The 12,908-nt window shown below is 39.3% G+C and overlaps 1 protein-coding gene across 1 annotated transcript in view; it reads left to right on the plus strand.

The window, feature by feature from the left end:
• LEO1 (LEO1 homolog, Paf1/RNA polymerase II complex component) overlaps nucleotides 1-12,869 on the plus strand; it is a 28,932-nt gene extending 16,063 nt beyond the window's left edge. Inside the window, exons 7-12 of the mRNA XM_033109167.1 lie at nucleotides 1,486-1,580; nucleotides 2,131-2,265; nucleotides 3,375-3,510; nucleotides 5,291-5,477; nucleotides 7,489-7,586; nucleotides 12,623-12,869. Coding sequence (XP_032965058.1) covers nucleotides 1,486-1,580; nucleotides 2,131-2,265; nucleotides 3,375-3,510; nucleotides 5,291-5,477; nucleotides 7,489-7,586; nucleotides 12,623-12,727 — 756 coding nt within the window. The 3' untranslated portion in view covers nucleotides 12,728-12,869. The remainder of the gene's footprint in view (nucleotides 1-1,485; nucleotides 1,581-2,130; nucleotides 2,266-3,374; nucleotides 3,511-5,290; nucleotides 5,478-7,488; nucleotides 7,587-12,622) is intronic.
• The last annotated feature ends 39 nt before the right edge of the window (nucleotides 12,870-12,908 follow it).

Raw genomic sequence — 12,908 nt, forward strand, 5'->3', positions numbered from 1 at the left:
TCCTGATGATCGGCGAGTATCAATATATCATATTACATTTTCAGACCATGTAATGCCAGATTCTAGTGTAAGCATCAAAGTTTAGAGATAAATACTTTCTCTAAAATCTTTCGTGCTTAGAGTACAAAATGTTGGTGTATAACACTGCTGTCTTTTAAAATCTTGATATGTGATGGAAAATAACACTGGACCGTTTGTTTCTTGAATGATGTTCGTGAGACGAGGCTGTGTGTTCTTAGAGAGTCAGTTGGTGGTGTAATTAATTCTTAAATGAAAAACGAACCAGGTGTAGTCTATGTCCCTCTATGAGGTCCTCTGTCTTTAAAAGTACATTAATGTGTCTTTCATTCTAATAGGATAAGCCCTAGCAGCAGTATTATTATTATTGTTATTATTATTATTCAGATCACCTTATATAATAGAAAGCATTTTTCAAAATGACTTCTCAGTTAATAATGGCCCATATGTGTTTGCATCTTTATATATGGCTAACCTATTTTGTATGAGAGGGAAGGCAGGAATAGTGAGAGATTATTTTGTTTCCTTTATTAAGGAAAAATTTAAGCATATGCAAATACAATGAGAATAGGATAAGAACCTCTCATGTACACATTACTTACTTCAGTGGTTGTCAAGTTGGACAGTCTTATTTCGTCTATATTCCCCACCCCATGTTATCCTATTTTGAAACAAATCTCAGATATGACATCATATTTAATTCATTAATATTAATGAGTTTGTTGTCATCTTAATTCACATTCTCTTTATCCTTGTGAGTGTATCCTTTTTAAATTATTTACTGTCATGTTAGTGGGTTTCCAGGATGCAGCAGTGATAAACTACATGCATTTAGTATGCCACATTTTCCCAGAAATCCCATTGAGTTTTTAATTTTAGTAACACTGGTTTTCATTTTAGGAAGCTCTTGAATGTTTTCCAGATCTGCCCGATTTCCCTTCCATGCAATTAAGATAAAGTTAGACTCTAAATCTGCCCAAACCTGGGGTTTGAATTTTCATAGGGTGCTTCTTTTTCCTTTCCCATATGTGGGGAGCTTTCCTATCTCCCTAGTCCAGTAGATAAGAGTTTTTTGGTCCCACATACAGGGTTTTTAGCTCTGTGAGAGAACCTGCTTTGTATAGGGAATCATTCTAAATTGCTATCTTATATGCCTCAAGCCTTATCTCCTATTCTGGTAGCTTTTACTTAAAACATCCCAAAGCTACTACAGATTTAACATCTGCTCAAATGCATGAGCACTCAGCTTCCTCTGTGATTCCAGCACGAGGAGCTTAGAAATTCACTGAAGCATATTTTTTTCCTGTTGTTAATATATTCAACATCTCTGGGTGATTAAAACAAGAGTGTTTCAATGTTGTCTTTTTTTCTGTCACTACCTGTGCATGCTTATTCTATGATTATGTGTTCTTAAGGACAAAAGAAGCATAAACTACAGTGTTCTAAGGCACTTGTATTTTAAAACAGGTAGAAAATACTATACGATGGAGGATACGCCGGGATGAAGAAGGAAGTGAAATTAAAGAAAGCAATGCTCGGATAGTCAAGTGGTCAGATGGAAGGTGAGCACAAAATGCCCAAAGAGAGTTGGAATACCCAGAATCTGGCTAAGAGGGATCAAGTTTTGGAATAAGACCTTATTTTGGGGATACTTCTTATTAAAGGAGTTCCATTGCTTAGTCCATTGGTCCATTGGTCCATTGGTCCATTAATCCATTGCTGGGATTGCATAGGAAACCCTAGAGAAATAAGTAAGCAGTTGAGGGTCATACAGGCTGGTGGAAGACATTACAAGTGGGCCGAAAATGAGATCATCCTCTTTGGCTACAGCTTAGTAATTTGGTAGTTAGACTAGCTTCCCTCCTCATTACGTGCTGCTTGCTGTATGTTGACATTTTAGAAAAACTACGTTTCACTGGGAAAGTAGTAGAGGCTGAGTAAATGTCACAGAAAGTTTTACTTCTAGGTAGGTCATTTTTCATATCATGCGTTCTTTGTTCTTTTCTTTCCTTCTGAGTTCTGTGTAAGGAGAGAAAGCAGCATTTTAAGTGACATAAAATGCTAGGATGAAAGCTTTATGACTTTAATATGCAAAGTGTTCTTTCTTTTCAGCATGTCTCTGCATCTAGGCAATGAAGTGTTTGATGTTTACAAAGCTCCACTGCAGGGCGATCACAACCATCTTTTTATAAGACAAGGTACTGGTCTACAGGGACAAGCCGTCTTTAAAACCAAACTCACATTCAGGTAACTCTTCTTATCAGTGTGCTATTGGTTACAGTAAAGCAGCGAAATATAGATGTTGTCCAAAATACCTGACTTCTGATCGACGTAATCTCACAGTATAGTTCACCAATGACCAAGATCTGGTTCTCAGCTCATAGGTTCAAAGGCTGTTTTGACAAGTGCACTAAAAGTTGCTGTTTCACAGGGAACCAGGTCATGCTAACCAAACTTACAAGAGACTGCTATGTAAACCAGAATGTCAACTTATTGTTTCAGTTAATTAACTATAACTGCCAAGAGACCTAGAAAACTTGTTGGTCGGTGTGTCTTTTCTCTTTAGTAAAATTGATCTGGGAGACTGATACCCAGAGCTTGTCAGGGAGCCCGCAGTCAGACAGTGAGTGGGCGGGTGTGAGCAGGGTCCTCAGGCTTCTGCATCGCAATCCCACTCCAGGGATGTATCCCCGGGCAGCCCAGATTGCTCAGGTCAACTGCGAGAGCTGTCCCCTTCTCTGGGCTGTGGAGACACTACCCTGAAATGTTCGTGTTTCTCTTGTCTCGATTCTAAGCAGACCATGCTCCTTAAATAATGTTTATCTTTAGAGCGGGCACAGTGACCTTGGTGGTGACTTAGCTTTTTGAGAATTGTAATGGTCAAAAGTATAGACTTTGGAATCAGATAGAGGCCTGTTTCCACTTGTGTGACCTTGTGCAACGTTCTCGAACTCTCTTTGGCTCAGTTTCCTAATATATAAAATGTAATAATTATCTCATGACTAGCTATGACAGTGGAGTCATAAAATATGTAAAACACCAAGCCCAGTGCTTGGCATTTAGTATTCAGGGCGTGCTGCTCGAGTCTATCCATTTACTGCTTGAGAGGGTGATCGCCCTTTGCAAAGCCTTTTTTCTCCAGCTTTCCATTTTTCACTTTACTGGTGAGATAAGGTTTCAGTGAGCCACAGAGTGAGGAAAGTTCAAATTCCCCCACCTAGTACATTCAGTTTAGTGTCCCTGCCTATTTCCTCCGGAGACTAAGAAATAGTCACTGGCCTCTTGTTTTTGTGATGTTGATATGACGGGCTCACAAATGTATTTGGGAAACAGACGTTTTTGTTCATTTCCTGCAGGCCTCACTCGACAGACAGTGCCACCCATAGAAAGATGACCCTGTCACTTGCAGATAGATGTTCGAAGACACAGAAGATAAGAATATTGCCAATGGCCGGTCGTGATCCTGAATGTCAGCGCACAGAAATGATTAAGGTGTGTTTGCTAACCTTGTTTTGGGATTTTGGGTGCATTAAGAAAAGTATTTCCTGAAATGGTTGTTAATCATCTCTTATTGACCTGCCCTTTTTCCTTCCAGCATGAGCAGGGACCTGGATTCCCGTCCTAAGCTTTTGCCAAATGGTGGCTGAAGTGATGGTCTTAAAATAGACACGAGGGTTCTCCCACCAGGTCCTGTGAGTTCAGCAACCTCGTGACTGAAAGAATCTGAACATTTACAGATAATTTCAAATATGATTAAATCATCTGTGTCTCGTTTAGAATCTATGTCAGAAATCAGTGGATGCTAGGATTTAGTCTAAAATAGAATAAAAACAGGACCAGAAGTTGGAATAGGAGAGTGCCTAAGGGAGAATCGGGTAGAGTGGCTTGTAGTTTTTTTAAGGTCAGTTTGTAACTTTCTACCCCGTAGGTTTTCACTGTTGACACAACTGTCAGTTGGACACAAATTCCCTTGTGGGGCCTTGTCCCTAAAAGGTGGAGTGTGTGTTTGTATTGACAGCATTGGCCTTTTGTGCAGCACTTGCTTTGACAAGCTGAATGCAGTGGTACAGTCTCTCTCCTGTCTTCTCCGATCACTACTGGATCTTGCCCATTGTCCCCCGTGCTTCGTGAGATTTCATTCCTTAGTGCAGAAGGGTACAGTGAGGCTAAGATGATCTGGTTGACTCGAGGCCTTTCTTAGTAATCTCATTGTCAGGCTCTGCTGAAGGTTTGGCCCCGGGCCTCGACTTTCTTCTCCTTGTGTTTTGTTCATGGAGACAGGTTAACTAACCAGATTCAGTAGCAGTGCTTAACCCAGTGGGGCGCGGGCCCATTGGCTTTGAAGTCTGACCTCTTGCTCCTGTTTCCCCACCTTTTCTCCTCAAGCTAAGGGAGCTGGAGGGGCCTGCAGACTCCAGTGTCAACATTATTGGCAGACCCCTCTGGACTACCTTGAGAGATCCCCCAAGCCTCCTCCACTTCCCCAGCTTCCATGGAAACGCACAAGGCATCGGCTAGCTTGTTCCGAATCCCTGTCCTGCTGATCGTGATTTTTACTTTATACTCAATACAAGCACATTCTACTTAATGGGACAGTTTGCTGCATTGAATGTCTAGCAAGAGAATGAGAGTTGTACCGAGCGCTTTCATGAGGAATTCAGAGAAAAGCCCTGACCTCTCATATCCTGTCTGCCTTGTGAACCCCAACATGTGGAGTGAGGGGTTGATGGAAGTGAATGAGGCTCTACTTTGGGGCTCAGGGACCCTCCCCTACCAATACCTTCCCATCCTGTCAGGAGCAGTGGGGAGCCCTCCGGATTGAGTGGCCCAGACACGAGTATGTGGGCACGATGATAATTTGGTGGAGCCTGGGCAAGTCGGGTGTGTGTCTCGGGGTGAGTGGAAACAGCCTCCCTGAGGCGTCCGCTGCGCATGGATGACACTGCTCAGGCTGGATGCTGCCCTCCGCTCTGACTGGCAGCGCAGGGGATACTGTGGCTCCCAGGGCCATGCCTGTGCCGGTTCTGATGTGGTGGTTCGTATGAGGGAGCCTGTGCCTCTTCACCCTCTTGTTGGCTTCCCGCCTTAGCACCAAACAAGACGTTGCTGTGTGTGGTAACGTGTGGAACAGAGAGACCTGTACTCTGAAGACAGCAAACAGGTGTCATCCTGGTCTAGGCATTTACATGTTCTTTATAGTAAAAGCAGTTTCCAGCGGGCAATAAGCTGGTTCAGTTCTTTTAAGGCCAGTCGTTTATTTGCTTCTTTACAGAAAGAAGAAGAACGTTTGCGGGCTTCTATTCGTCGGGAATCTCAGCAGCGCCGAATGAGAGAGAAACAGCACCAGCGGGGCCTGAGTGCTAGTTACCTAGAACCTGATCGGTATGATGAGGAAGAGGAAGGAGAGGAGTCCATCAGCCTGGCTGCCATCAAAAACCGATACAAAGGCGGCATTCGGGGTGAGTTTGTGCAGAAACGAAATTTCATCATTTCAGGGTTCAGCAACCTATCTCTGCATTGGGCATTCTGTGAGTGCCCACTCAATGGACATTTTGTTTGGAAAGAACCAAGGTTAATGAGCAATACACTTGCAGGTCTAATGAGCTTGTCATTGCAGAATTCTTTCAGGTGAGCCTGAAAGAGTGGAAACCGCTCTTGCTGCCACTTTCAGACTCGTCCCTGAGCTCTGCTTTCCTCATTTGAAAGTTTGTCAATTACATTTAGAACTTTTTCAACTTTTTTTATTACTAATTGGAAATCAAGAAGTTAAAGTTTTCAGGGAATATATGGTGTTTCCTTTCAAAGTTCTTTGCATATTCTTTCACAAGTACCAATAATTTATAATGGTTAACATTTATCTAGCATATAGTGAATCCTAGGCAAAAACTCAAACACTTTACATGCATCCTATTTGATACTCAGAACAACGTTATGACCCAAGAGCCATTATTGTCCTGTTCTTTTTTATTGAGGTATAATTAACATATAACAGGTGTACAACACAATGATTTGATATTCGTATATTTGATATGACTAATTTGCCCAAAAGACACACAGTTGGTAAGTGGACAGGTCTTGAACCAAGGTCATTTGACTTCTGAGGCTTCTGTCTTAGTCACAGTACTACATCCAGAGGTTTCCCCACAGCCAGTAGCAAGATGACAATGCTGAAAAGCAGGCTGAACCTGAGGGGAGAAGACCTGGGCTGGACTCCTGATCCTGCCTGCTCTAATCTCAGTTCTGCCACTTTTTAGTTGGATGACTTGTGGGAAGTTACAATACCTCTCTTGTGTTACCACATTAAAGTGAAAAAGCAATCTATTAATAATAGTACTTACACCATCAGGCTGTTTTGAGAACTGAAGGGTACAGTACATATAAAATACTTTACCCAGCGCCTTGGCACGTAACAAGTACTAAATAAATGCTACCTAAAATTGTTCTTACCACTCCTCAGCTTGGGCAAGTGACTTCACATTGCTGAATATCGTGTTCCACATCCGTAAAATGAGGCTTTAATCCTCCCCAGATTATCTTCGCTATAACGTTGGGAATCACTGTGCAGCTGACCATGCGTCCTAGTTTGGTTCCTGTTGAATGCTACATTTTAAGAACACTTAAACATTCCCTTCTCTGACCGCCTTGAAAACTCGTTTCTACTTTTCTTTCAGTGACTGCATTTATTCTGGTGAGCTTTGACATCTTCCTGCCTTCTTACCTATAATTCGGGACTATAGTACCAGAAACCTTTTATTTTTTGTTAATGCTCATTTCCCACAGAAAAGATTAATTGTGGAAATAAACCCATAAAAACTAAAGGTAAACAAAAAAATTGAGGATGCTTTTAGAGAGTTAGATAATATGCAGTTCACCGGAGATTGAAAACCTGACAGACAAGCTGATTAGCGTTCTGTTCTATCCAGGAGTCAGATAGGCAGGGAGTGGGAGGAAGGGGTGACGTGGGGTTCTGAGGCGAGAGGGTTGCTCTGAAGTAGGCTGCTCTTCTTCCACCCCGAGGTTCACCTGCGCTGGGGCATCAGCAGATCATTACTCGTCTCCATCTCCTTTTGAAATGTTTACCTGGCAACAAATGGTCTTTACAGGACCAGGAAACCACCTCTTGCTTTTATCTTCAAAGCTTATTTTGGAATTAGCTGTTATCCCCCACGAAAGAATGACTCAGGCTTTAATAGCTTATTTTGGAAGAGTAGTGGTGTCTGGCTCTTTAGTCAGCTCGCATACAGCCTTTTAATATTTAAATAGATGAACCATTATTGTATTTTGAGAGGATAAATGCTTCATTTCAACATATCTACACTTTTATCTTTGAGTCAAAACATTTTTAGTTACTTGCTTTCTCTGGGAAAATGGTACAGAAGGAATTAAAGCTACTCGTCAGAAGAAAAATCCAGGAATGAATAGATCATTGTCTTTCAGAGTCACTCACCAATCTTATTCCTTTGCTTTCAGAGGAACGAGCCAGAATCTATTCATCAGACAGTGATGAAGGATCAGAAGAAGATAAAGCTCAAAGATTACTCAAAGCAAAGAAACTCACCAGTGATGAGGTAAAACCAAATTTATTCAATTCCAGGGATTTATTTTATACCCACAAGTCAGCTCCTGGAGTAAAGAGCTCACAGCTCAGGAGCACCGCAGATGTCTACACACTTCACTGAAGCTCAGTGACGCAAGTGCAGTGACAGGACTAGGAGTGGCCCAGCGGAGTCTGACACCTCTGCTTGGATGGATGTTGGAAGGCTGCTCAGAGGAGACCTCTCACTGGGTGTTGAAGAAAGAGTGTTAGCTGGCAGGGCACCCCGGCCAGGGTGGGCACGCCAGGTAGATGGAAGGGCCTGTGAGAAAAGACATGTGGCTCGACGAGAGAACTAGAAATCATTCAGTGTGGGTAGATCAGAGGGCGTATCTCTTCTTTCCTTTTTCCTTTTTATTTTCAATATGTTTTAAGTTATGGAAATAATTCTTGTGCTAGAAAAACCTGATTCCTTTTTATTTAGATGAAACAGTATTTGAAATAGTATTGAGTAATATAGTAAATTAAGATAAATTTCCATCTATTATTGAAATAATAAATTATTTCAAAGTAATTTTTAAATATTTTAACTTGTATTTGTAACACTATCTTTTTCAAATTATAAAAGTACAGGTTCTGAGATTTTTAAATTTTGTTTTTTATGAGATATAATTGACATGTAACATTACATTAGTTTCAGGTGTACAACAATGAATTGATTGATATATGTATATATCAATATATATATATTAATGATCACAGCATTAAGTCTAGTTAACGTTCTTTACCGCATATAGTTGTAAATTTTTTCTTGTGATGAGAAATTGAAAGATCTCATCTTTAAAATTATCTTTAAAAATCTCTTAGCAACTTTCAGATAAAAAGAGTGTGCCAAAAAAATGTATACACATTTTAAGAAAGGAAAACTGTATTAAAATTGTAATACTCAATATATACCGATAAAAAAAGATGAATGCAAGTCACATTTGATTTCTGCCAATTATAAGAGATGCTCAAAGTGGTTGCCATCAGCATCCAGACACTTCTGATTACGGCAAACTACTGCTTGAGCAAAGTTGACCAATGTGTCTACTTGTACATATTTTTTTGGCACCCCTGGTATAATACAGTATTAACTATAGTAACCATGCTATATATTACATTTCCAAGACTTTTTTTTTAAATTAGATTTTTTTTTTTAACTTTTATTTATTTAAGTGTGTTTTTCCAGGACCCATCAGCTCCAAGTCACATAGTTGTTTCAATCTAGTTGTGAAGGGTGCAGCTCACAGTGGCCCAGGTGGGGATCGAACCGGGAACCTTGTTAAAAGCACCGCGCTCTAACCAACTGAGCTAACTGGCCACCCCTGAAATTAGATTGTTTTTTCCACTCTTTTTTACTTTTTACTTTTAAACATCATCTGCTGGTAAACAAGAATTTAGCTTTCTTCTACTCCTGCCCCATCTCCCTTCCCTTATCCTCCTCTTTTCATTACATCACAATAGTTGGCTAAATTAGTAATCAGTGTTTATATTATTATAACTGTGTAATTAATGCTCATTGCAGATACAAGTTGTACATTGGAAAATTACATTTCCTTTCTGGAGTTAATAATTACAAGACTTACTTATTTTAGTCTCTTTAGGTTTTTTTTTTTTTTTAATTTGGGTCCTTGAATTTTACTGTGGTATCTATTTTTTTTTTAATGGCTTAAACAATGCAAATTTATTACCTTACACTTTTGTAGATCAGAGGTTGGACATAGGTCTCACTGGGCTAAAATCAAGCCCTATCAGCAGAAGTCTATTTATTATTTCTCACCCTATTTGTGTTTCTTTTTATCTTTGTGATTGGGATTTGTTAGACTTCCTGAATCTGTAGATTGGTATTTTTCATCAGTTCTGAAAATTTCTCAGCCATCCGTTCTTCAGATATTACTTCTGTACCATTTTCTCTCTCGTTTATGAAACCCGGATTAGATGCATATTATTCCTTCTCACTCTATCCTTTATATCTCTGAAACTGTCTTTCATATTTTTCATGTCTTTGTCTCTCTGCATTCTGGGATATTTCTTTAGATCCTTCTAGTTCGCTGCTTCTTCAGCTGTGTCTAATATGCTGTTAATATCTTCCATTGAATTTTTACTTTAATTGTTTTAGTTTTCATCTCTAGAGCTTTAGTTTCTTTTTCAAATTGGTCATTTTTCAAAATTCCTGCTAACTCATATTTTTAGTTTCTTCTTTTTATGCCTTTAAATATTTTAAACCTTTTATATCTGCTATTTCCAATGTCTGAAATCTTTACATGTGTGATTTTGTTGCCTATTACACAGGTCCTTGAATAGTGTTTTATTCAATGTTGTTTTGTTATAACGATGAGATGCTGTAGGAACTTAAGTTTAACTCTTAAGTTTATCTCAGTTAGCCTATGGTAAATTATACATCCTTCATTATACATCCTTCATTATACATCCTTCGCTTAAAGTCACAGAACCTATCAATGACATTAAGTGAGGACTTACTGTACTTCTGTTGGTTCTATTTCATGATGACTTTTTTCTCTATGTATTCTATGGTTAAATGATTGATTTACTCAGATCAATGGAAATTTTTGAGGCCAAGATTGATAAATTCCACCAAAGATGAGGGCAGCAGCTGCCTGGGACCACTTTAAATTATATTCTTGGAATAAAATCTTTTTAGATTACCTGAAGTATGAGTTCTGACTTGTGGTTATGAGTTTTGCTAGAAATTTTTTATTTTTGTTTTTAATCCCCTACCAAATAGTTCTAAGTGTTTGAGATTAGAAATTATCCTTGCAGTCATTTAGAACAGGGACTGGCAAATTACATCCCACTCACTTAATCTGGCCTGTCACCCTTTTTTCCAAATCAAGTTTTATTGGAACCCACCCCCTGCTTATTCATTTATGTATTGTCTATAGATCTTTTACCTGCTACAGTGGCAGAGTTGAGTAGTTGCAACAGAAATCTTATGTCTCACAAAGCCTAAGACATTTATTAATCTGGCTTCTCACCAAAAGTTTGCTGACCACTGCTTCAGAGAAATGGGCCTAGGCTTATTTCTGGTTCACCTTTACACTAAAGATGTAGTCTTTTGGGGTCTGCTTTAATCTGCTGCCCTTGGCCTTTGTCTCCTGTCTTCACCGTGTGAGGCATAAAAGCCAAAGCTCATGTTCACACAGTTTGGTAAATATCTTCAAGGAGAAAGCCTGCTTCAGTGCTCTCCTAACCTCTGTGGCTTCTTGCTTTCACTTCATTTTTGGCCTCTGATTATACCTTATTTTCTTGCCATCACCTTGATTTGCTTATATTTTGCCACCTTTAGTTATTTTCAGTGGGAGAGTTATTTAAAAGATTGTTCTGCCATGTAGGAAATAGATGTTATGTTCCTGTTACCCATGATTTTAAGGCATTTTGATATTTTGACCTCCTGTGAACCATGAGAGCTTCTGTAAGCTTTTTTCTCACGTGAAGCAGAATTTCCTTTTTGTATTATTGTTTGTTAATCACAACACTTAATATTTCCCAATCATTCTTGGAAATGGCATGCTGTGGAAAATAACTAGACAAATTGTTAAAATTATTCTGCGGCATATTTGTTTTAAATTAGATAGGAAACATATTAATGATGCATTTAGAGTGTTGAACTGTTGGCAAATGGAAATCCCCATCTAAGCAGATGCTCCTTTATTTCTTGGCAAGCAGAAACTGTGAATGAAAATTGAGAAGTGCAATGAGATTTCTCTTTGTTTATAGTATTCTCAGAAAGGAGATTTTAAAATGTGATCCATCAGTAGCCTTTTTCCAGGCTGGGCAATTACAAACCTATAACGACCTGACTTAAAAACGCCTCTGTGGATGCCTCCTAGCTTCTGTTACAGGAACCACCCTCTGCTTTCCTCACCTTAATACTCTCTCTCAGGTCTTCTTGTACCCTCCCCGTCCTCTTGTCTGACAACAAAGGTTTTACTTCTGCCTGGACCTCCCAACTGCTGCCACTGTCTCCTCATATTGTCTCAGTTCAAGTCCTGGCTGTGGGTTACAGTGGAAGAGAGGAGAAAGGGGTCATCCCTGCTCTAGGCCCCTCTCCTGTATGCACACAAAACCCTACCTAAATCCACGAGCCTAGGTATGCCTCTGAGATACACGGGCCTTTTCAGACCTCAGGGTCCCATACCAGAGAACCACCGTTAACAACAGAGCATTCATTCCTTGATATATGGGGGCAAAGGCACAATATATTAGAATGAACTGGATTATTGAATCTTCGAGCTACCCTTTACCACTTCCATGGCCTGGAGCAAGTCACCTCACGTTTCCAAGTCTGTTTCTTCATCTGTTCAATAGGATTTAATGCTTGCTGCCTTGTAAAGTTGTATTATAGTAAACAACAGATAGGAAAGTGGGTAGCACCGTGACATGTAGTAGCTGAACAGGAAATGCTCATTTCCCTTCCCCAATAGAGTGTAAGTTACAAAAGAAGAGAAAACGAGAGCTTTTTATCCTCCTTTATTTTTATAAGCAGTAAAACTTTTAGAAAACCTAAATTACTTGAAAGGTAGAAAAATGGGTAGGAAGAGAAACTGTGGAAAAGGGAAAGACCCATGTGGAAAGAAATATGAAGACAATGGAAAGGAAAGGTACCATGGCCAATCTTCAGCTTTCTGTGTCTTTATAGTTTGTTTGCATTACTCTGTGTGGTTGTCATTTTTGCAGACCTAGTACTTGTGGATTTGGAAACTGGCCATGACCTTGACCACTATTTGTATTCATCTGGTGAATGTTCCTATTTAAATCATTATTTTATTTTGGGTTTTCAGAGGGTCATTCAACTCAGAGCTACTTATTTTCCTTTTTTTTTTAAGTGGTGAAAGAGAAGCTTATTAGAAGAGATATTACAGTCTAAAGAGTTAGGAGTGGGCCTGAGCACAAAGAAAAGTAGCTCGAGGGCTGCGGCTCAAAGGCCAACTCAGAGCTACTTTTGATAAACCTTTCTAGAAATATTCTGTATTGACTTCTAGATTTTTAAAAATTTTATCTGTTTAGGAAGGTGAACCTTCTGGAAAGCGAAAAGCAGAAGATGATGATAAATCAAATAAAAAGCATAAGAAGTATGTGATAAGTGATGAAGAGGAAGAAGATGATGATTGAAGTACAAAATGTGAAAACATTTTATACATTTTATTGTACAGTTTGTTTTATAAATATGATGTAAACATGAGTTATTTTGATTGAAGTGAATTGATTTGCTTTTGTGTAATTTTAATTGTAATAAAAAAAATTTAAAAAACAAGTCTCTGTTCAAGAAATTAACTTTTCCCACAGCAAGTTG

The sequence above is a fragment of the Rhinolophus ferrumequinum genome, chromosome 6 (assembly GCF_004115265.2).
Source record: "Rhinolophus ferrumequinum isolate MPI-CBG mRhiFer1 chromosome 6, mRhiFer1_v1.p, whole genome shotgun sequence".
NCBI lineage: Eukaryota > Metazoa > Chordata > Mammalia > Chiroptera > Rhinolophidae > Rhinolophus > Rhinolophus ferrumequinum.